This window comes from Daldinia loculata, assembly GCF_022478755.1.
Source record: "Daldinia loculata strain CBS 113971 unplaced genomic scaffold F4817scaffold_55, whole genome shotgun sequence".
Taxonomy (NCBI): Eukaryota; Fungi; Ascomycota; class Sordariomycetes; order Xylariales; family Hypoxylaceae; genus Daldinia; species Daldinia loculata.
Window position 1 is genome coordinate 176671 of NW_026054909.1, and position 24352 is coordinate 201022.

A 24352-nucleotide genomic window follows, 5' to 3' on the forward strand; every position below is an offset into this window, starting at 1 on the left:
CAACTCGGCCGTATTAACTTGGCCGAAATAACACCATGGTCGCACGAAAGCCGCTTCCTGACAGTTCCTCGGCGAACACCAATACACCTCCACCCGCGGTTAGCATACAAGGTGTAAGACAGGAGCTGTGGCCTCCTAGCGATTCCGAATCAGAATCAGCCAGAGCGTGGGCGAGGGAGGATCCCGTAATATCCCAACACAGTGACACAAACCCTGCGGCTTCGGGGAGCCATAATACATCACAAGATATACCCCACGTCCTTCAACCTGGCGCTACCTATCGTCAGGACGAAGCAAATCCCTGGGATGATCGCGATAAGAATAACGGCGCTGATCCTGTAACAGAGACCAAAGGTAAGCTAGATGAAATGCCAAAAGCTCTCTGGCCAGGAGGTACGCGATTCGAAACGAATCCTTTCAAACGGAAGCCAGTGCAGGCCAACCCGACTATCCAAGATAATCAAGATGGCCAAGAATCACCGGCAACGTCTGCGAATCCTCCTTCGGTGAATCCTCCTTCGGTGAATCCTCCTTCGGTGAATCCTCCTTCGGCGCCTCCCCTTACTTCTGTGCCCACGGGCGCATTATCTCAACTACATATTTCCGAGCCCGAAACGAATACAAATCCCTGGCAGCCGGCGCTTGGTGATTCTAGCCCCCCTAATACCTTACAACCAGTACCGCCCCTGTCCGATCAGGAGTCTAAGAGCAATGTCTGGGACTCGGGTTTGCCGTCAAGAGCGACTTCTACAGGACCTGCCTCAAATCCCCCCGCCCTATTACCTTTACATACTGGGGGGGACTCTCAACCATGGGGCGATGCGTCTCCAAATCCTCCATTACAACCACTACCAGGGAGATCTCGAGAGGCAGAAGAAATGCTCGACGACCAACATGCATGGGACGATCTTGGGCCCAGCAACAAGGGTAAACAATCAGACTTGCAAGAGTCACATGTACACTCAGAGACCGTCGACGGCTGGAACCTAATTGACCACGAGCCAATACCGGAACCGGGACCGGGGACTCTATCCAAGCAAAGTACTTGGGAAAACTTCATGGATGCAGATGACGAAAGACCAAAGGAAGAAAAAGCTCCTACGACGGCAGCTCCTACAGCGGTAGCTCCTACAGAGGTGCCACCGGTTTTACCACCGCGGCGAGCGTCGAACGAAGAACCACCACCACAGCCACCCAGAAGGCAGTCACCAGGCGCTACAAGTAAATCGGAAACATACCAGATTAAAAATATCAATTGGCTTGATGCTACGGCGGCTAAGAATCCCCGGAGGTCGCCTATACTTGTACAAAACGCTAATGGCCCTTGTCCTCTGGTTGCGCTCGTCAATGCGCTTACTTTGACGACACCTGCTAGTCAGGCGAATTCAAATCTTATCGAGACTCTAAGGTCTCGCGAACAAATCAGTTTGAATTTCCTCCTCGAAGCTGTCGTTGATGAGCTTATGACCCACCGACATACCAACCCGGAGGTGTCCTTGCCAGATATGACCGAACTCTATGCATTTCTTAAGGGTCTCCACACCGGTATGAACGTCAATCCGCGGTTTATACCGAGTTCTGAGTCTTCCCCTATGCATATCCAAAAATCAACTCAAGAAAGTTTCACCCCGGGGACCTTTGAGAATACGCGGGACATGAGACTCTATGCTACGTTTTCTATTCCCTTGATACACGGCTGGTTACCCCCGAGGGATGACCCGGTATACGATTCCTTCACCAGGCAAGCATCCTCATACGATGACGTGCAGAGCATATTGTTCCGAGAGGAAGAGCTCGAAGATAAGCTTAGCAATTCCGAGATGGGCTTGACTGAGCAGGAGCAGCAACTGTATCAAGACATCATCATAATAAAGTCTTTTCTTAGTACTTCGGCAACACAACTCACTCCATGGGGTCTTGAGGTGATTACCAAAGCTATTCGACCTGGGACGGTGGCAATTCTATTTCGGAATGATCACTTTTCTACTCTATACCGCCATCCCCAGACGCAAAAATTATTTACTTTGGTAACAGATGCAGGCTATTATACACACGATGAGGTCGTTTGGGAGTCACTAGTAGATGTTCGGGGCGAACGGACTGAGTTCTTTTCTGGCGATTTCCGTATAGTCGGAGGGCCTCAACACCAAAGATCATCCGGAAATGTTCCAGGTGGTTGGAATAGAGAGGGAGGCTCAAGTAGCAATTCTCACGGGAACGGATGGCAAACAGTCCAGAATCGGCGATCGCGGAATAGCCGGGCGAGCGAACCAGATCCTAGCACATCTATTCAGCCGAAACATGAGCAGGAAGATCGAGATTTGGCTTTGGCTTTGCAGTTGCAAGAAGAAGAAGAGGAACGACATCGCGCAGAACAAGCTGCTCGCCGTCGTGAGAGCCAACTGTCTGAGCAATTTATCGAGCAGCAAGGCCGGCAAGGTGCCCCAACCCGCGGAGGTCACAATCAACGTGGTTCTATTGGTAGGGGCAGCAGTGGTCCATTGCCGCCAGCCAGGATTAGTTCGGCTAACCAATCCACAAGCACGGTGGCCAGTCGAGGAAGGCCGGTACAGCAAGTTAGGTCCTTAATCCCGCCGGCTTCGACAACCCATCGGCCCGGAGATGACCATGTGGACGATGCACCACCAAGTTATGAACAAGCTTCCAAGTCGACCCCATACGTACCACCCGCAGGACATCCGAGTCATCCAGAGAGCAGTCCAAGTAGCGCGAGCGCAACTCCTAGGGGGAGATCTACATTTGGTGGACAAAACAGCGCTGGACCTAGCACACCAGGGAGGGGACGCCAGGGCGTACCCCTTGTCCCTACTGGAAATACCACCTCAGCAGGAGGGGGCAAAGAAAAGGATTGTATTGTAATGTAATGAGATGCTATCATGCTACACACACTTGCTTTACACTACGATGGGACTACATGGTTATTAGAGATGGTGTTCATTGGTTATGGGCTACACGCGGCTTTGTGGAAATCATAGGCTACGGGGATTGTATTATTAAGGGAATTAGCAGAGTACCGGTCACTTATCTGACGAGTTTACGCAGGGAATATATGATTATGTCCTCATTCATCCAATATACGCGAGGTGGTTCCAATTGCTCAAGCACCTGCGCCCATCAGGCCGTTTTCTTCGCAGTTTTTTTATACTACCGTGCTCTATTTTAATATGGAGGGTTGAGAGCAATGTCTGCAACTCATTACCGATTTACTAACCAGCCAGTGGTCTATTTATTCAATATGTCTTCCAATCTCAGCCTCACTATCTCTTCTTCTTACCACCACCGCAGTCACAAGAACCACCACAAACACAACCTTCTATTTCCACCCCTACGCCGCTCCCGCCCCCGCCACCTCCTCCACATCCGTCACCATGGTCCGTAATACTATCGTCGTCGTCATCGCCGCCATCGTCATCATCATCTCCACCGCAATGACACTCGCAAAATCCCCCTCCTCCTCCTCCTCCGCCGCCATCCCCCGCTATCACTGCCGCCGTGGCCCGGAAACATATCCCACCTCGACAGCCACCACTCGCACTTCCTCGGCAGCGGCAACGGCTATGCTGATGTAAACCGGGATGCGGATGGTGCGCATGAGGTCCGTGGTCAGAGCAGTACAACGGGTTCACTGCCGTGCCCTCGCGCCGATTCGCGCAGTCTGCTTGCCGCAGCAGCGCCGCCATGCACATGTGGTCCGCGCACCACTGGCTTCCCGCGACGCCACCGCCGCCGTCGTACGTCTGCTTCCGGCACGCGGGGTCCGCGCACTCGTGGTCTTCGCAGAAGAGACCCCGGGTTATATCCACGCGGGGCTTGGAACAGGTTGGGTGGAGAGCGCAGGAGTGGTCGCGGCACTGGTATAGTTGGTAGTTAGAGGTTTAAGAGGCTTGTTTTCTGCTGGTAGAGAAGAAAAGGGGTGGAGGGGGGAGTTGGTTTCAGTTAGGCCAGGGAAAGAGGGTGGGACTTACGGCCTGTGCCCCGTCACCTTCTACACGCTGCCCTTCGCATGTCGCTGACGCTGCGCAGAAGTGCCTGAAGCAATATTTGGCTGGTCGGTGCGAGATGTCGTGGAATACGAGGGACTCGCACCCGTCTGCCTGGCATACTTGGTGGCCGTGGCAGTAGTACGGGGGACCCTGGCCCGAGGGCGGAGGGGATGAAGAGTCGTTGTTAATACAGTTTACACATCCCCGGCCGTGGCATGTGTGTTGGCGACAACACTACAATGACAGATTAATAACTAATGCCTTTGCTAGAAAAGGGGTCTAGGGAATATCGATATATGGTAAGAGTGATAGCCCCCATAAAGCAATCCTAGTCTCGAAATAATGGAAAGGGGGATAAAGAGTTTGGTACTACGTACGAGACCCGGACTCTGCCGCGGCTGGTCGCAATCCTTGATGCTGCAGGCGTGTTTATTACAGTATGGCGAGCTCTTCTTTGGACAGCGTGGTTCCTTGCATTCGGTGAGAGCACAACCATCTAGAATGACCGGATATTAGCGAGAAATACGGCAGCTTTAAGAGGGATTTATAAATGTGTTTGGCGGAGAGATAAATCAAACAGTGAGGGTGAGACCAACGTTTCTCGGCGCAAAAGGGGAAACTCGGGTTATGCCCCTTTCTTGGACAGTGGCACCTCCGGCCTGCTTCGATGTATTTGCAGCAACGATCTAAGAGTAGAAGGTAAACCGTGTTGGTGATCTGCTTATTCAAAACTTCCGAGAGAACCCCCCCCTATTCAGGCTTCCCGTTTTATCTTCCTCCCCTCCTTTTCTTTATACCTATCCTGTGAGGGATTAGGGGTAGAGAGCCGGGCAGAACTCACGGTGATGACAAATCTTCTCCTCTCCGTGGCCGCGCTTTAAACACGTCTTAAATTTGAGGCACACGGTACAAGCGTGATGTCGACAATAAAGAGAGGACGCCGTGTTGCCCATAACCCTTCTATTACTACAAGCCCTCACGCGACACTTGAGGTCCGCGTGGAAGCATAGCTGCCAGGGCGACAACGCCATGTCTCTCGTTTCTATCGACCTCAAAACAGGGTGTTCCTAGGCTATTTTATTGTGTGCCGTAAAAATGACGAGGGGTTACTCTGTCCTCTGGGTGTATTGTCGGGTCTAAGATTAGCTGAACTTGAGGATGGGTCGACATCTTTGACTCAGTACGGACTCCGAAGACAAATATAACGGCCCGGAAGCTTCTCATGGCCCAAACAGCGGGACGGATAGACATCAACGTGGCGGAGCCAACACGGGCATGACGTGTTCGGTGGGCGTAGGCAAAGCTTGAGGCGACCGATCGAAGTGATCAAACATCTCGAAATGGGTACTGTGCCCCGGCCACGATATTCTTTGTGTCCAGTAGGCTCCCGTAGGGCCAGCAACTTCATAATGGTCATGGCATACCTTAGGTAGGTAGTTTGTCATATCCATAATCTTGTCACAAGCCTGTCGAGGTTAGGAATATGAAGTAGGCTGCGGCTCAAGTTTATCAAAGAGGGATGCGAAACGATTGGACCGTTTTTACTAGCTAAGTATAAGGCTGAGTCAAACCTAGGTAGATATTAGTGCTAGGATTACGATGCCGTGAGATTAGCTAGACGTCGTTGTCTAGTACATAGCCTTTGTTTTCACGCATGTCTCCGCAGAATATGAAATTGTTGATCGACGGAGAAAACACGGTTATGGCGAGCGACAGGAGATTCTAGAAAGCCACCCGGTATTCTTTATCGGCAGAGTGCACCATCACTCGCACGTATCCGCGCCCAGGGCTGAGTGGTTACGGCCCGTGGGGCGGACCCAGACGAACTTGTATAACACAATCCACAACTGGAACTTGTTAATTCGATTTATACCAACTATGTAATGTTTGTCCGGCTATGCCTTGACTACCTCGCTGCCTCCGAATCACCAAAATCGCCCAGGGGGTATCAATCATGCATGAAATGAGTCTCGTGAGTTATACCTAGAAAAATCATACGCTGCGTCCTTCCATTAGAACTGAATACTATTCAGTCGACGTGGCGGCGGGTGTAGCGGAATTAGTAGAGGGTATTGTTCCTTCATCAGAGTAGGCTGTAGCGGCAACAGCAGCCAGCGCGTTGTTTTCCCTTTCCTTTTCCCTTTCTCTCTCTCTTTCTCTTTCTAAAGCGGCTCTCAAACCAAGCACTGCGGCGTCTACACTACTAAGTTCATTTCTTTCCAAGGCAGTAGTTGCTATCGGCGCCACGATGGGTGGGGATACGGCAGAAGTAGCTTGAGTTGTTATCGGAACCATCACTGGAGGTGTAGGAGTATTTGTCATAGAAGTCGTATGTCGCTCAGCCTGGGAAATATGTGGTTGAGTGTGGTGATGAGACGTTGATGTAAAAGTAGGGAGGCTGACTGGCTGTGGTGCGGGTATTACTGGACGGGGTAGAGAAGATGGGGTTGGCGCAGACTGCTGGATTGATTGATGTGGCATCCTTGGTGTTCCTGGTTGTGATCCAGGGTGCGATAACGGCTGGTTGGGTGTTGCGCTTCTGGGCGCTCCTGCCGAAGGGCTATGTATCGATGAAGCATTGTTCTGCAGCCCGCCGGCCAATGTCAAGATACCATTTATATGTGCTTGCTGTTCCTCCGAGTTGAGTCTTGCCTTCTCCTCAGCCTCCTTTCTAGCAGCCTGTGTAGGAGCCCTCGTCTTCAGCTCGCCGGTAACGCATTGAAGATAGTATGGCATTTCTGAATTTGTCTTGAGGAAGAACAACTTCAAATTTCTAGCTTTATCCTTCAATTGTACCTGGGTACGGTCTGCGAGGATATTGCTGATAGATCCATTCGGTCCGAAGAGGGATAATATTTGCGACCAATGAGGGCCTTTAACCATATCAAGTCCCATCATAAGTGCCTTTTCTTCCTCTGGGCTCCAAGGACGTCGAGTAGAGTGAGAACCTTCCCGCCGCGCATGGGTGGAAGACCGTGCTGCTGCCGCCTGTCGGGCACGCTCATAGAGCGCTGGGGTCGAATCGCTCTGATTTGGAGGGAGGTGATCGTTGACTGTTTGATACGAAGGCATCCCATTAGTTGCGTGATGTTGCTGGTAATGGTAATACTGCTGCTGTGACTGCGTTTGCTGCGTCTGCTGAACCTGATAGTTGCTGTGATTTGGAGGCTGGGCCGAGGGTGTTTGAGCTACATCAGGTGAACGGTCATTTCTCTCGCCATCAATATTACTGAACCTACCAGGAGCTTGGGGGAGTGTCGTCGGGTGATACTGGTTCTGTTGAATGCTTTGCAAAGCCAACATAGTCGCCCTCGAGGCACTCTCCGCCGCAGATGCGATAGCAGATGGTAGTTCTGAACTTGTGGCACTTTCTTTAGCCTGCTCGACCGCCTTAGAAACATTTTCTGCGAGGAATGCCGAGAGGTCATCTAATTCGTGAGACTCTTCTCCAGTTGTCTCCAGAGCACTCTGCGCTGCCCTTGAGGCCTCAGCAATCATAGCGTTTATGTCAAAAGTCTCGTGTAAAGTTTGGCCGTCATGTTCGTCTTGCGCAATATCCTCCATTGACGTTGTAGTCTCCACCCTTCCGGTACCTTGGGTTCTAATACTTTCTATGTGGTCATTGAGAAACGTGCTTAGACTATCGAGAAAGGCCTCATATGTAAACTGTTTGCTAAGCGCCTCTGGGGAATGGTTAGAATTATTGTCTGTGAGCTTAATTAGACGTGGCAAACATACGAATACTATCCATGTCGGTAGATTCATTAAGGAGCATTGCTTTTCGCGCTTTTGCATTTGCAATAAACTCATATTCAGTAGCCGTCAACGGAAGACTTGGGTGGTGTTCTTGCAAAGAACTCTCCAGCCTTGTAACAAAGAGGTCGTCTAGAAACTGATCCCTGGCTTTTTCTTGTTCACTTTCTAAAACGGCAAGGAAAATCTGAGTCTTCAGACCCATGTATAATTCCGCTGCATCCCGAGGTATTTCGTGGTTCTCGGGAACGAATATGCGTAGGAAATGATCGTTGACCTCTTCTAAACCAAGCTCGTTGGTGCCGAAGACACTTGCGCATGTCGTTGCAAGATTCACTATCCTGATCACTTCCCGAGTCTGATTGGCGACGTTCAAGTGTTCTGGATATAACAATGGATACGTATCTGAAAGTTGCTTTCGCTGAACATCAAAGGCACTTTTTAATAAGACGTATTCTTTCGCGATATCTGAATCCGAATCACCGCTTAGAGTGGCGATTGTGTCCTCTAAGGATTGTTCAGACCACGCAGTAATAATATCGACAGCCTAGAAATCCTTAGTCGCTTCAACACGAGCAGCGGGCCCAGAAAACACTCACTAGGCTCCCAAGTGCAGGTATGATATGCTTCCGTCGCGTAAAATCTCTAGGGTTACTCCACAGAGACTCGGGGCGCGGTTCTGGGTTATCGACAGGACTAGGCGCCCGCGGTTCGAAATCCGTATCTAATCCCGATATATCGTGGTGTATATCATGGGCTATATCGTGGAAATGTTCGGCATCATTAGAGGGAGCATCGTCAACCTTGTCGGGCTCTGACTGAAAGTGCTGCATAGCTTCAGCCTGAGCTTGCTGGACAAGGAGGGCAATCTCATCCATCTCGTTCACCCCTTCGCTTTCTATCTTGGGTCGCTTTTCGTCTCTAGCTTGGTCGCCATCTTGGTCGGGGGTTCGCGGTCTCTTTAGAGGTGACTGTGGCAGTTGGGGTGGATGATCCAAGACCATCGCATCACCAACTAACGACTCGGTCTTAATATGAGGGCCTGGTTTCATCAGCGTCAGTGAATATGTTTCTTTCTAGATGAATGCATGAGAAACAGTAATATTCAGGGGACTTGCCATCCTAAGGAATCCAAGGTTCAATGAACAAAGTGCAAAGAAATCAAAGTTTGTCTACTTACTGGTCGGTGGCGCGGCGGCAGCGATGGCTGCCGCAATAGCCTCAGCGACATCAGCCATGGGTTAACTGAGTATAGGCGACAGTAGGTACATTGACACTGGAACTCAATGGTAAAGCAATTGGTAGTTGTCGCCGTTAACAGGTAAAATGAGTTAGATGTCTTGATGTACTTATCAATGTTCTTGGAGCGCTGATAATGTAGGTAGATAATGATACCGGCGAAAATTTGGTCAAAGCGCCCGATAAGATTAGAAGATTGCCCTCATTTCTTGCCCCAAGAGCTTTAGATCAACGCGATACACAAATGCAGTCCAAAAACTTTAATTTCTCCAAAGACGAAATCTTTATTTTTACCTAATACACCGGAAACTATCTTAATACAATACGGATTTACAAATCTAATTATAGAAATAAATCATAACGTGAATACCTTGTTCCAATGTAGAAAAGTAATTTTATCTTTTACAAGAGGGTTAAAAAAATTGAGCATTTGAAACGCTATTAGACTAAAGGCGAGTGACATGTAGTTATTCTTCAAACGTATAGAGCATCTCATCGTATATCACTATAAATTATCAAAAAGTACAACAGCTTGTTTCTTACATCTACGTATATTTGAGAGTAGGTAGGTGTTCTCAGCAACATCGTTATAAGCACAACCCCGACTAACCTACCTAAGACAATTATAATTAGTTGTCCGGTCGTTAATTCCATAGGGATCTAAGCTACCTAAGCACGAAGTTTAGGTAACGCTAGATATCATGGCAATAGATGAGGCTCAGATTAGAATGCAGATAACGTCAGTTGATCCAACCCCACGGCATGCTAATGCATGCAAGCACCAAATGAAGCTTGTTAGCTACAGAAGTTCAGCCCTAAACATATACTTCTCGGTCTCAATAGACTATAAAAAGACACTATAGATAAAGTAGCATCTGTGTAGTCAGGATGTTCTTACACTCGATCGTCCTATCCTTATTCCCTTGAGCATAGTTAAAACGATAACTCTTGTCGTTGTTTAACCACGGTTGTTATATGTAGCCAAAAGTATTTTCCTCGTGGGTAAAATATAAGCTGCGATATTATAATCAAATCATATTCTGACAGTAGATCTACTAAGTTTATCTTGGCCTCGAACGAGAATACATTGTATCATACACTGCGGCTGACTACATAGCTACTTCGACAAGCTCGATCCTTGAATGTCGAGCACCGGTGTCTTTTCATCCGCGCCGAGTTTATCAAGATACCAAGCTAGGAGAATAAATAGAACACGGGGGTTTTAAAGGGTCCATCAAGGTGGGCGGCTAGATTCGCTACCTGTTAACCCGAGATGATATTTAACATAAACAATTGAACCTTTTAAGATATATTTATAAGGGATACGGGATGTATTATAACGAGATTCGACTTGGAAGTAGATGAGTGCGAGTAAGAAGCAACCTAGACTCTAGTGATTTTTACTATTTACTATTTCTAAGTCCATACGTACCAAATGCCTAGGATAACTCTGCTATTCCGGAATTCTCCGCCTCGATGATAGATACGTGGGGTCCCCGGACAACTAGGTGGGGTATACTAGGCAGATGGGCAGGTGAACAACGAAATGAGTCGTAGGATTTCCCCCTATCCGGAGCTTGCGGAGCCACTTACTATAGAATGTTGCACGAAATCTCGTTATTGAACCGTTCGTCCGTCCGTTCGACCTTTGGATCGTACACCCAACACGTCCAGTTCTGTTGAGATTCCGATCGCGGTGGCTAACATATGACCTGTGGCGAACCAATCACGAGCAACGCTGGCGCGCTATAGACGCAGGCGTTGACGCGTGTAAGCCAACAGAGTATTCCGTCACAGCGATGAGGTTATCTTAGGACGGAAAAGGCAACCGTAAGCCCATCTAGCTTATCAGCTCACATAAGTAAGCTGGAGCTATGCGGCTCCTCTTTGTTCCCCTTGAATAAACTTCCATTAATCCGTACCGCCTCTGGTAAGCACCCGGCGCCCAGCGAAAATTAATCGCCGGGTCTTGGCATTTGACCTCTTTAAATAATCAACGATTATAAAAACGAAACAAATGGTAAGACAATTATAATAAAAAATATAAAAATTATCTTTAATGATAATAAAGGCTAAAGAATTAGTTTATGTTTTTTTCCTATCTTTTATGGCCTTTTTTCATATTTATTTTGAATATAATACGTGGTGTTGAACTTGGGGTAAAATGCCAAGACCCGGCCATTAATTTCCGCTGGGGACTGGGCACCTAAGAATTCCTCCACAATGCGGGGGACACTACGTCCAAGCTAAGAAACTAATGCGGTCAGCCTTCGGTGCTGGCAGGCTGGTCAGCTAGTGTGGCAAAAAAAAACCCTCTTCAATCCGATAAAATTATGGGAGACTTAGAGGTTGTATATTCCATTGTGTAGTAAGTTTTGGTTGACGTATGCGGGTGACTTCATGGCGACGTTTGCAGAGAGCCAATTTGGCTCTCTACATAGTAAACGAACGAATTACGACGTCGAGTTATTGGAGGTATCCTAGTAGGAACTTATCTCCAAAGTGCGGGGTGAAGAAAGGAGGTAGACATTAATTCAGGTACCTAACAGACCAAGAGACCCTAGTGTAACTAACCTACCTAACCTACGGCAAGCGTGACAGATCTCGGTGCTTAGCCAACCAATGAAGTTGACTCCTGCAACTCCTTCCCCATAAACCAAAAGCAATACCTCCATAGTTGCCCCGGAAAGAGCCCCATGCGTCCGAGAGAGTGGAAATCCTCTATCCACGTGCAGTGCTAGACACTGGGCCTACCTAATATCTTGTCTAAGATACTAGGGTATAATTGGTATAATTGGGGTAGCCGGTATGCTGCCCCTACCCCTCGCCACACGAAATGACACCGTCGAGATTACCCCGCCTTTATAGCTACATGTACCTCTTAAAGTATCTTCCATACAAAAGACCCGTAACTTGAAGCCTCCCCCCCCTTCCTTTCTCTCGACTTACATATAACGCCACTTAGCCTTCCGTAGAATTGCAAGAAGCCTTTCTCATTTCGCATTATATTTATATATTAAGTACAGTTTCACAGGACGACGCGGCTTGCATCTTTTTTTTTTACCCCTTGCATAGAACAAACATCTTTGATACCACCATGCCTCTATCTGTGCAGCTGAAGACGCCAATCACCGGCGAGTATACCCAGCCAACCGGCTTGTAAGTCAGCACTAACTACCTAATAGCACTGCCAATTAAGGATAGCTTTACGGCTTCTTAATTTCTGCATTTGTCCGTCAACTAACCGTTCTTGTTTAGGTTTATCAACAACGAGTGGGTTGAGGGCGTTGACAAGAAGACCTTCGAGGTTATCAACCCCTCTACCGAGGAGCTCATCTGCTCCGTGAGTGAAGCCACAGAGAAGGATGTCGACATAGCAGTAGCCGCAGCCCGAAAAGCATTCAACGGCTCGTGGCGTAAAACTAGTCCTCAACAGCGAGGTATCTACCTGCTTAAACTCGCGGATATTCTAGAGAAGAATGCGGATTTATTAGCTGCAGTTGAATCCCTTGACAATGGAAAATCCATTTCTATGGCCAGGGGTGATGTAAATGCCGTTGTTGGCTGCATCAGATACTATGGTGGTTGGGCGGACAAGATCGAGGGTAAAACCATTGACATCAACCACGAATCTTTCCATTACACCAGGCAAGAACCGGTACGTAAAAGCCTAAAGAGGATCTTTCCGAAAGAAAACGAGCGCTAACGATCCATAGCTTGGAGTGTGTGGTCAAATTATCCCCTGGAACTTCCCTCTGTTGATGTTGGCCTGGAAGATCGGACCCGCTCTTTGCACCGGAAACACCGTCGTTCTCAAGACTGCCGAGCAAACGCCACTCTCCGGTCTCGTTTTCGCTCAGTTCATCAAGGAGGCAGGTTTCCCTCCTGGTGTTCTCAATATCATCTCCGGATTTGGAAAGATAGCTGGTGCTGCCATCGCTTCCCACATGGACATCGACAAGGTCGCATTCACCGGCTCCACCGTCGTCGGCCGTACCATCATGAAGGCCGCCGCAGCTTCTAACCTTAAGAAGGTCACCTTGGAACTCGGTGGCAAGTCACCTAACATCGTTTTCGACGATGCGGACATTGAGCAAGCAATTTCCTGGGTCAACTTTGGTATCTACTACAACCACGGTCAATGTTGCTGTGCTGGTTCCCGAGTTTACGTACAAGAAGGAATCTACGATAAGTTTATTGCGGCGTTCAAGAAGCGAGCAGAGGAGAATTCCGTCGGCGACCCCTTTGACGAGGGCACATTCCAGGGCCCGCAGGTCAGCAAACTTCAATATGACCGCATCATGGGATATATTGAGGAGGGTAAGAAGGGTGGTGCTACCATTGAGACGGGTGGTGAGCGTCACGGAGACAAGGGCTACTTCATCAAGCCAACAATCTTCACCAATGTCACTCATGATATGAAGATCATGCAAGAGGAGATCTTCGGTCCTGTCGTGGCAGTAGCCAAGTTCAAGACCGAAGAGGAAGTTGTACATCTAGGCAACGATAGCACTTACGGACTGGCAGCTGCCGTACACACCAGCAACCTCAACACCGCTCTCAGAGTCAGCAATGATCTACGTGCTGGTACTGTCTGGGTTAACAGTATGCATTCCCTTTTCCTCTTTATGCATGCAAGTACATGTGCTAACAAAATATTACTTCTACACAGGCTACAACCTCCTCCACCACCAATTGCCATTGTAAGCACTCTTTTATTCTCGAGTTATCTTTAAATAAATACTAATGTGTTACAGTGGTGGTTACAAAGAAAGTGGTCTCGGCCGCGAACTGGGCGAGGCAGCGCTCGCCAACTACACGCAAAACAAATCAGTATCCATCAGGCTGGGTGGTGCGATGTTCTAGGCGGCGGGTGTCGAAATTCATTTATCAAATTAAATATCAAAGCGGGATTATCCAATAACCATTCTTTATCATGTGTATCTAAACACCTGTTGGCTTTAAGAACATGATCAAATGAGGTCGTGGGAGGAATGGTTCCTGCGTGTATCAACATCTGCTATATTAGCTAGCTACCTTAGCTTACCATGGCGCACGTCCATCGGTGCAATATGAAAGTCAACTGAATGAACTCAAGCTTAGCTCCGCCGTGATGGATGTGACTATTTGTAATGTAGAATTCGTTGAGGATATAACACAAGACGCTCAATGGATAGATGCGGCTATTAATGTTCAACCAAATTCTCCAAATTATATTTTTAGGTATGAATCTACTATACAGTTAATTTAGTATAGTAATACCCCATCAAATCATCAAGTGAGGCTATACTGGCAAGATTACAAGGCTACCTAATTTAACAAGTACCTAATAATTTCGCACTTGAGAGAGTATAAGACTAATAATAAAGCCAAGTTTCTATCGTTTAAGGTATTTATAGGCGTTATTTTATCACGTATATTAACTGCCGTTGTAATTGATCAAGATAGTATACGAGCTGGTAGTAATGATGCCCATATCATAGCAATTGTCAGGATTCTAGATGAGACATCTAGAACAAGGAACATGTTCAGTACCTAATGTATAGACGTAGACTCTCGTAGCTAGGTTAGAGTTCCTTGCGGAACAACGAAGTTATTTCCATGCTGTTTGGTTCCACCTCGTGACAGCAATATCCTTTTGAGCTTTTTGATATGTACCTACTACATGTAACCGCTATATATCCCAAGTGTTTATAATGAAGCTAGTAGTTACTTAAATTATAAGTAAATGTGCATCTGTAGTTATCGGCCATTTAGCTGTTACTATTTTAGGTAGTGAGTCTTACCTGAAGTATTTTAGCTGTGAAGTCATTTTCCGCCGTCGACTAGTGTCCATGAGGGCATATTTTCTCATTAACACTGCCTATTTTTCCCGACACAGAAATGGCTTGGCTCCCTACTAGGTATTCTCTTAGGTATCTTGGAAACTCCTATTTTATCAGTTGCCTTCCCCTTGTTATGCTCTAAGCATGACCAAATTTAAGGAACTTGAATGTGGGAGGATTTGCCACAACCGTGTCCTTTGGGATGTACTCTATACTCGCAAACTAGTATGTCCTGTTGCCTGGGCTGCCGGATGTGGCTATTGCTTATGTAGCGGATGCATCATATCAAGTTCCTTTATCTGTTATGGTTTACGGCACCCCCGACTTAGACTTTTGCACATACAATGTAATAGGTTAGTGGCTGACTACGGATTGAGCCCAGCTTTTTCTTTGTTATTTATCATGTAGACTGAGTAATACTTCGATTGCAATAAAGGAAATATCTAGCGAGCAGTATTATCCTATGTCGTGCTTACATGATAGATCATACGGTGGGCTCCCCTTGCTGTCCCTTTTACTTAACTAGGTAGGTAGTTTCTTGCCTCTTCTTTGTATCTTGTTTAAGTTTTTACATATATATTCAACTATTTTGACATTCTCAGCCTTACGTACGGCTGGCGGCTAGGCCGATGACTATCGAAGGAGGTTTTGGTGGAGGCTGGGTTAGGGTGATGCTAAACCCTGACCATTATAATGGTAACCGATCATTGTTATTTTTTTAGGGCCCGCGGTAGGTAGTAGGTAGAATTTTCTAATATCTACAAGGATGTTTTAGTGTAAATGCTTGTTGTATTAATAGATTATATTAGTTTAACCGGTGAAAATGGGAAGAGTGACGCACGACCATTACGAGTGATATTGTTTAGAATGTATCTTTTTAAATACCTAAGCACCTAGGTAGGTGTTTTAGTCTATTTAGTATCTAATTTTATTTCAAGACGGGCTAAATCCCATTTTGTTGGGAGAAGGGTGCCAGTAAGTTAAGTCACAAGGTCGCCACCTGAAAGTGTAGCTCGGCTGACGAGGGGGCCATTTAGTGAGAATAATAGCGCCGTCGTCTTAATCCTCCCATTTCTGTCGGTGTTTATGGCCTTCTCAGGCGATTTAATCTTCGCACTATTCGAATAGATGTAGATATCTTACAAGTTGAATACGGTTGAGCTTAAGACGCGATAGTAAAGTAAGAGGTGCAGATAGAAAGGCTGAGTTCGAGCGCCTCAAAGCTAGGGGGAGGTGAGGCCTCTTATGGGAGATTTTCTATTACCATCCGCCATTTTTGACGGAGGATTCAAGACCTAGAGTCATATCATGAATGATTGCGGCTAGTGACCTTTAAAATAAATCAACCTAGACTACCTAGGGATGGGGCTGAGCTGCTGAGGTCGGGAGTCTTTTTATGTTCATCAGGTCAATCTCTTAAGGATGTCAAGGATGCATCAGCTGAGGGTCTGTGCGCATGATAAAGCAGGTACGTGCCAATCTATCCGTTAAATGGTTCAAATTCATCTCATGTAATTGGCTCTTCATCAAGAGGTACATATATACTTGGATACTTTAAGTAGGTACCTTAGGTATCTAGACGTATTAGCGACATAATGATAGACGCGCCACAGGGGAACTGAGTGACCCGACCTATGCCCCGCTCCCCACCTGACCTATGCAGGGGCAGTTTGTGTGAGAGACCTGACATGACCTGACCTGTGTAAAAGTTCAGTAGACCTGTGGAATAAAGTTCATCTAACCTATGGACCCCTACCATTTAGCGAATTTTTATAAGGTATATTTATTTGTATAGGTGTTGCACAATATATAAGGCGTAATTGCTGTATAGCGATTATAATAGGTAATGACTTAAGCAATAAAAGATGGCTAATCATTATAGAGTACTCATTGAGTACTTAATGAGTATTATAATAGCTATTGGTAAAGTGAGTACTCAGTGAGTACTTAATGAGTACTGATCAATTAGATTATAAATGGCTAAGTTGGTTTATAAGAAAGTAAGTATTGATCAATTAGATTATAAATGGCTAAGTTAGTCTATAAGAAAGTGAATACTCAGTGAGTACTGATCAATTATCTATTATAAACGGCTAAGTTGGTCCACAGGAGAGTGAGTACTCAGTGAGTACTGATCAATTACCTATTATAAATGGCTAAATTGGTCCATAGGTTAGATGAACTTTATTCCACAGGTCTACTGAACTTTTACACAGGTCAGGTCATGTCAGGTCTCTCACACAAACTGCCCCTGCACAGGTTAGGTGAAGTCAGGTGGGGAGCGGGGCATAGGTCGGGTCACTCATGCTCCCCGCGCCACATGGCAGGTGTCGGGGTGGGCATGCATAAACCCCGCGTATACTACCTAAGGTACATTAGGTACATATGCACGATCGCGCCTCTTTAATGTCCAATGTTCAATGTTCATCATTTAACATTATTATGATACCTTTCCCCTTGCTTTAAAACGCTTAACTACCTAGTTGAAGAATATAACCATTTTCGCTCGACTTAAACTCTTACCGTTATTATGTCTAATATCGTAGCCTTAGGCCGTGGATGTTTTTCGATTTTCGATTTTCGATTTTCGATTTTCGAGTTTCGAGTTTCGAGTTTCGAGTTTCGAGCTTCTCGGCTATTCCCCCGAGTGACCTACATCCCGCTGAGACACAGTAGTCAAATCAAAGTCAACTGAGGTCTCCCGGCCTTCAGTCTTCAGATGCTTCATGCCTGATGACGTTTCGGTCAACACTCTATTGTTATACAGCCCACTTGAGGCTAAGATGAAAGACGTAGCTTAGCTTAAGCCTTAGGCGTTACCTCGCACCGCGTGTACTTCGAAAGACACGCATGAACCAGAGGCTCGCGTAAAGTGCACATCTCACCCTCACCCCCCTCTACAGTTTTATGAACTGCGAGTGTGCCATGAGGTTAGCCTGCAAAGCCTCGTGATATCAAACATTATAGAGCTTAGACTCATATGCTACGCCCTTATCCCCACCATAGCCTCGTGAGGAGGCCTATCGGGGTTGATGCCTGGTATAGTCTACTTATAATGAAGCCTACCGCATATTGATGGAGCCAATCTTGGCTTATGTATCTCTCCTCATTCGTCTTCATACCTACTAGCTTCCGCTGCTGCATCTGCAATCCATAAACGCAAATTTGTACTTTGTCCAGTTAGAACTCATATTTGCCCTGTCGATCGTTATCTTCTACCATATAGCGTTTACCCTCGAGCAGAGGTGCGCTTCGTCACTTTCCATATGTTCGAATACTGTATCAGGTCGTGTCCGCCAGGTCGACAGCAGTTCACGCGTTCCCATTCCTTCTCGCACCATCATGATCATCATCGCTACCACTACCGAACCCGGTGCTCCGATGACTGCGCTGGGATTTCCGTCGAGAAATTGAACAGCCTGCGCGAGCAGAACAAAGGTCTTATTGAGAGGAACGATGTTCTCACTCGCGAAAATCAGACCTTGAAATACGACCTTCAAGCCTCTACCCAGGAGAACAGCCGCCTTCTCGCTTGCAACCGACAGATGATTGACGAGATCGAAGAGTTGAGACGAGCACGCTCCCTCGACAGCGAAACAGCGGAGAGATTTCGTCGACGGGTGCAAGCTATCAAGTTAGAAGCTGACCAAAAGGACAAGGACATCCAAGGCTTCAAGAAGGAAAACGACATCTTGTCTAAGCGAGTTTGTGTCATGACAGAAACCATATCGGACCAAAACCAGAGGATTATGAACTACAAGAAGAGACAGGATGATTACCAAACAACTCTAGACGATGTCAATAGCCGGCTTGAAAAGACGAAGCGTATCCTTGCAGCTCGTCGTAGGGACCTTGATGAAAGAAATGCCCAGTTCGAGGAGCAATGCCGCATGCTGCACAGGTACGAAACTACGATACCCTCTCGCCGTCGGTACAGTTTCGTATAAGGGTCATAGAGCTATATCACTTTGGCTATTTCACCCCTTTAGTGGTCTAGAAGTGGCACTATTGGGAAATGCGTTAAAGGGGGGGTGGGGGTTAGGATTCTGTTGATTGATCTGACAGCAATAAGGAAGGATGCCTTGACGTCTTGTAAGCTCTGTTTTTATCGAAACGCTGATTCCCGACACTCTCATGTAATCTAGTTTCTATTGTCTTGCATTACTAGTTGGTTATATTTTAGGATAGCATTCGCAGCGCTACATAGGAGAAGGGGTAGGGGTAGGGAAGAGCGAGTTATATTGATGTCACATTTGCTTCTTAGTTATGGATGGATGGTTAGCGTTTGGGTTTACGACTATCTCCTTTACAAATTATGATACCCTCATTTTGCTTCATTTCTTTTGTCATGAAGCACATGCTAGCTTATAGTTCTATGAGCGATACGGCTCGGAGGGGGGACTTGGGCAGTTTGTCACAAGCGAATAGAGACGTTAGAACTTACATTATAGGAAAATGTTAGGAAAAATGATGGTCTAGTCCCCTAAGAAGCCTGTGAATGAGCCTGCGGATATGCTCTCAGATTGACTGGTCGGCTGCTCCCTTGTCTCGTGAGACTCTGATCCGAACCAGTTGTCATGTGAGAACTATTTTGGGAGCCACGCCAGTCGACTGAGGCATTAATCGTGAATAGTGTAATGAACTAAACCCCATCATTATCGCACGTATACATTTCGTCGTGGATGGGAGTGCGTTCTGTTTCGTCTTACCTGTCGTGTACGCACGAGTGGGAAAAGCCACCGATACCTGTGTTCCTAGCAGTCGTCATCTGCAGCCTAACATCAAGTCGCCGCCTAGGCCCGACATGTTAGGTGGGCGTATCTATGGCCTAGCATCTCGTAATCATAACGAGAAATTGATGATATTACTGCTAGTGAGGTTGTCTTGTGAGAGGTAAATAATAACCCCTAACCCCTAACCCCTGAACCACAAGATTGTATGCTACAGAACACAACACAAAAGTGCAGCTTCGTGCTGAAGTGTTACATATACGCGCGTAGGCTGCCTTTTGGAAATATGTGCTTACCTCAGAAGCTTAGCAATGTGTATATTGAATGCTTAGGAGAGTGATATATTGGACTACCAGAAATAACCACGACTTACAATATCTTATAATTATGTTGACTCTAGCCAATATTGATCCGTTTTGTTATTAATTGATTATTATTTGACTTGGCCATGTGGCAGCATCCAAGACTAGCTATCAGCGCAACTGTAGATGCCATGTAGTCTAACCTAACGTGGGGTGCTAACGTAGATGAGTTGATGGAATAGCAAGAACTTGTTGGTTGACATGTTTGAAGATGGGGTTTGGCGGATGGTTGGAGGATATTATGGAAGGGAAACCAGAAATTTGGTTGGTTGCCTACTTTACAACGACCTAACAAGAGTTTCTCAGCCGCGGACCACACAACTCCAAACAGTAGATAGCCAGAGATATTTTTGGCACTCGACTGAGCTACATCCCACTGAGACCCGAATATGTATGGATACAACTGATTTCTTGTCGCCAACTTCCATTCAGGCTCATTGCCTACGAGCCGTAGGACCCGAGTGGCGTGTACGTAATACTAATAACATCGATGATTGACAGCTCAGCAATCAGTGTCACCGGATTTGTTCGTGTTTGATTGTTTGGTTGTTTGGCTGTTCGGTTGTCCTTAAAAAAAAGTGCACTTTCATTTCCCTTTGCTTTTCTCAACATTCGGCAAACTGGAAGATTTCACTTCGAAGGCGTAAACCCGGGAATTTTCGTATTATCCCCGGGGTTGCCTAGTTTGATAATGAACATCGGCTGTGCATGGTTGAAGTGCCAACTCATACCCGCAAGCCTAGATGAGGGGATGCAACAGGGTTCACCGCTTACTTAGACATACTGAGGGTGTGTAGAAGAATCCTCTAATGATCATGAATCGCGGGGGAGGCCATCGGGGGTCCGATATCAAAAGTCGATTGTGGATGGAGTGGCATGTTGGCTGATTCTGGTTCTGGACCTTTGAGGAATGTTTTCTTTGATGGTAACTCGCCAATAAAAGGCAGCCGCAGTGGCGGTGTTCGTGGTGAGGTAGGGATTACTAAAGTTAGATGCGGTGACTAATCAAAGTACCTACCGACACATACCTACCCTTTTAGGTGTAAGTTCATATGTAGAGCAACCCCGCAGTTTTTCCACATCTTTGTCTCTGACGAATTAGACTCAACGTTGGCAGATATTAAACTTTCCTTTTTATCTCAATCTTGTATATACATGTACTGTGGTACCTTTTCAAGCTGGGTACCTCCCAATTCCAAGCACTAACAAGAGCGAGGGTCGAGGGTCCCCTTCCTTTCAGCCCTGCTGGGCAACAGCTATTTTCCCATCTCCATATTTTCCCATCTTCATTTCTCAGACAAGGGACACCATCAATGACGAACAGAAGATCAACAATAGTTAAGATATAGATATCATTAACATAGACGTCATGTATGCAGCCTGTATGTGAGTCATCATGCTGTCTATCTTTTATTCCTAATGGATCTCTATGCCGTTCTTGTCTCGCTTTCAGATGTTATTCGAGAGACCTTGCCAGCCTGCAGGCAATGCCGTCAGTTTTGACTGATTCGACCAATATGACTGGCTAGGCATTTCTGCGGGCATTCTGCACGCCCGCGCGAGGACAATCTTACTCTACGCAGTTGCGCAGAACCACCACCAAAAATCAAGATCGTAGATGAGGAGGGCTTTCCCTAACTAACCCTTGCGCCATCTTAACTCACCTACATATCGGTTGCGACCTAGATCACGCTCTAGGCGAACCGTTTTGGGGGCTGGACAATTAAGCGGATACGGCAACTTGCTCGATTTTCGGTGTAAAGTTGGCAGGTCTTATTTCCAACTCATCCCAAGGAGGGAAGTACAAGATGCCGTCTAACAGTGCTACACCCTTTCGGATCTCTCTCTTTGTTTCTTTTCGTCTGCACTCCCCCGTTCCCATCTCGTTGCGCGTTGCGCGTTGCGTGGCGCGCTGTGGGGGGGAACGGGTAGTCAGCAAGGCATCTTTTCTCAATTAACGGTGAGTGTGAGAAAACGAGTGTTTCCGCCGTGGCGCACTCCCACCTTCGGCTACCCTTGGATTTCTCGGGTAAGACGACCCTTGAGTTATTATGAGGCTCATCCGTCGGGAAGGATGATATAGGCCAGGGCTCCGTGTTGCCTTGAGCCATGACTCCATGTGAGAGGCAACCGGTCAGCTACATGTCATTTAGTACAGATACCTACCCATATCTGCCGTGCTCAGAGTTGCTGTTAGTCTCGTGGTGTAAGTGTTATATACGTACATAAAGATTCTGTTAAGACTCAAGGCAGCAACCGGCCATTCGCGAATCATAGTTTCTAGGTCGCCTTTTATAGCAATTATTACCCTTTCCTCTGCTTAACTTTTCTTGCTTCTCTCCGTAAGGCAATCTTATCATTACTTAGTCCTTCTTATATTAGAGAAATCTTCGCAGATTTATATACTCGTCAAGACCTTCGTCATCATTCCGGTGACTCGACAACCTCCCCATCTACCACCCCGCTCGCTCTGATCTATCGATTATTCCCATTCATTGGGTACCCCCTCGCGTCGTCGCCTTAGTGTGAACCGTCACGTAGGCACCTATAAAGAGCTCGCAGCTCTTAGCGGCAGTCTGTACGACAAAATGTCAGACAGACGTGTCAAGTTTTCGACCTCATCAAAGGGGTCGTCTAAAAGCCACCGCAGTCGTGATGACTCAGGCGTGGGTTCGTCATCTAGTGAACAGGCTAGTTTAGGTGGAAGACCTGATCGTAGATTCACAGCCGAGGACTACGAAGACCAACTCTATAACGTCGGTGCTCTTCAAGAAGCACTGGGTCAAGCGAACCAGAAAGTCGAACAACTTCAAAAGAAGTGTAACGACCAAGACGCCGAGTTAACCAAATCCCACAGACTCACTCGGGACGCAGAAAAGCGGTATCGTGAAGAATGCGAGCGTACTACGAGACTAGAACGACTCAACAAGAACCTCGAAGATGAGAGAGTGCTACTGTCAGAACAGGTTATGGAACTTAAAGCCGATTACGATGATATGAGAGACCAGCGCGATGATTATCGGCAGAGATATCTCGCCCTAGCGGATCCTGTCATAGACAGTACCATGAGAGGCGGCTCTGGTGAACCCTCACCGCCTACACTAAGACGATCAGGAAGCAAACACAGAGATGCGATAGGTTCCATCAGGAAAAACACGGAGCATAAGGAAGAAAAGCCTAATACATCACGCCATAATCGTCGGAGTTTAAGTGTCAGCGTAAGGACAGGTGGTCGCTCTAGCAGCAAGAAGCCATATATCGAAAGGATGCCTGGACCTCCAAGCCCGTCTGAAAGGTATCAGAGCAACTACACTACTGGCCCAATGGACATTCCATCTGGTTCTGCCGACCCTGCATTATACTCTAGCATTCCTCGAACTTCTCAACCAGCTACGCCTTCGTCATATCAAGGTGTTCCGCAGACAGGAAACTACATACCATACCCCTTACACGATCAGCGCGGTCGTCGAAGGGGTTGAAGCCACTACCACATATCGAGCGACAACTAATGCCCAAGCAAATGTGATACCGGCGTAGCCAGGCGCGGGCATATGCAAGTATCCTTCCCGGCACGGATATCGACACCTGTTTCCTTCTACGCCAAACCCATGATCCATGGCCACGACACCGCTCGGTAGGATCTTTCAATGGCACGAAACATTATCTTGTAATACCAAATCTTCGTTGGTATCGCCCAGATATGTTGACAGCGCTACGGTTACACCTTTCACTCAAAGCCGAAGCCGTTTCCGTTGCTAAACTAATGTCACATGCCTCACTCTTCTAACTGGGCACGGTTTGGACCCCATTCCGCCATGCCTAGTCTGCTCAACGTTGCTTTGTATTACCCGATCTGTATCACCTTACATCTCAAGTCTCCCTGCCGAATCAATCCCAACTACCAACATCAGCAGTAGTCTGCACATTACCGACGGGAAGTCTTCTGGATGTGGGGCCTTGTCACAATCAGCGTTCTTTATGGCTTCGGCACCAATGCATGACCAACACGTCAACGTATCACCCAAATGCCACACGGAAAATATCTATCATAATCAATACAAGCTAGTGTGTGTATTTGGGTCGTACGATCTTAAGGTGCGAGACTATCTTAAGCATACGAGAATGCCTGGGTCACAGTTATGCCCTCTTTCGGAACCGATCCTCGAATCATACGTCTGGTCCTATCGCAGTTGTGCAACGGCGCTGTTTATCTCCGAGTTGATTCGCGCCTCGAGTATGATTTTTCAGAAGGTGTCAATATCACCAGCTATATCACCGACCCGAGTATCCAGATGCCAGGTAATCGCGGATATGATGTATCATGAGCCCGCAGGATGCAGCCAACATATACTATCATATCTATGGATGCAGGCAAGAAAGAAAGGGCGGATCTTTGTCGTCCAGACACGAAATATTGGCGTCGCGGGCTTCGAGGAACG

General features: G+C 47.0%; 5 protein-coding genes across 5 annotated transcripts; 4 read left to right on the top strand and 1 right to left on the bottom strand.

Moving 5' to 3' along the window:
* The first annotated feature begins 474 nt into the window (after positions 1-474).
* Positions 475-3117, top strand: F4817DRAFT_347779 (uncharacterized protein). The gene is made up of 2 exons (XM_049304595.1): positions 475-493; positions 524-3117. Exon 2 carries the CDS (start codon positions 879-881, stop codon positions 2883-2885), a length of 2007 nt encoding a protein of 668 aa, XP_049155870.1. The 5' UTR covers positions 475-493; positions 524-878; the 3' UTR covers positions 2886-3117.
* A 2515-nt stretch (positions 3118-5632) lies between these two features.
* F4817DRAFT_347785 (telomere repeat binding factor-domain-containing protein) lies at positions 5633-9119 on the bottom strand (the record flags this gene model as incomplete). The annotated part of the gene is made up of 5 exons (XM_049304596.1): positions 8938-9119; positions 8357-8799; positions 7743-8304; positions 7244-7687; positions 5633-7192 (listed from the first exon to the last, which is right to left on the bottom strand). Coding segments are annotated over exons 1-5 (2666 nt in total), but the record flags the coding sequence as incomplete, so codon positions are not given.
* Positions 9120-11811: 2692 nt separating this feature from the next.
* F4817DRAFT_347786 (aldehyde dehydrogenase) lies at positions 11812-14093 on the top strand. The gene is made up of 5 exons (XM_049304597.1): positions 11812-12155; positions 12255-12654; positions 12713-13601; positions 13669-13699; positions 13754-14093. The coding sequence occupies exons 1-5, from the start codon at positions 12094-12096 to the stop codon at positions 13860-13862; spliced, it is 1491 nt and encodes a 496-aa protein (XP_049155872.1). The 5' UTR covers positions 11812-12093; the 3' UTR covers positions 13863-14093.
* Positions 14094-17385: 3292 nt separating this feature from the next.
* On the top strand, positions 17386-19300 carry F4817DRAFT_347789 (uncharacterized protein). Its single transcript, XM_049304598.1, has one exon. The coding sequence runs from the start codon at positions 18088-18090 to the stop codon at positions 18766-18768; it is 681 nt and encodes a 226-aa protein (XP_049155873.1). The 5' UTR covers positions 17386-18087; the 3' UTR covers positions 18769-19300.
* Positions 19301-22262: 2962 nt separating this feature from the next.
* Positions 22263-23641, top strand: F4817DRAFT_229129 (uncharacterized protein). The gene has a single exon (XM_049298897.1). The coding sequence runs from the start codon at positions 22502-22504 to the stop codon at positions 23390-23392; it is 891 nt and encodes a 296-aa protein (XP_049155874.1). The 5' UTR covers positions 22263-22501; the 3' UTR covers positions 23393-23641.
* The last annotated feature ends 711 nt before the right edge of the window (positions 23642-24352 follow it).

Coding starts and splice junctions, on each gene's coding strand:
- F4817DRAFT_347779 (XM_049304595.1), top strand. CDS start 879: ATGCTCGACGACCAACATGCATGGGACGATCTTGGGCCCAGCAACAAG.
- F4817DRAFT_347786 (XM_049304597.1), top strand. CDS start 12,094: ATGCCTCTATCTGTGCAGCTGAAGACGCCAATCACCGGCGAGTATACC. Junction 12,655..12,712: donor ATTACACCAGGCAAGAACCG/GTACGTAAAAGC, acceptor AACGATCCATAG/CTTGGAGTGTGTGGTCAAAT. Junction 13,700..13,753: donor CTCCACCACCAATTGCCATT/GTAAGCACTCTT, acceptor AATGTGTTACAG/TGGTGGTTACAAAGAAAGTG.
- F4817DRAFT_347789 (XM_049304598.1), top strand. CDS start 18,088: ATGTTCGAATACTGTATCAGGTCGTGTCCGCCAGGTCGACAGCAGTTC.
- F4817DRAFT_229129 (XM_049298897.1), top strand. CDS start 22,502: ATGTCAGACAGACGTGTCAAGTTTTCGACCTCATCAAAGGGGTCGTCT.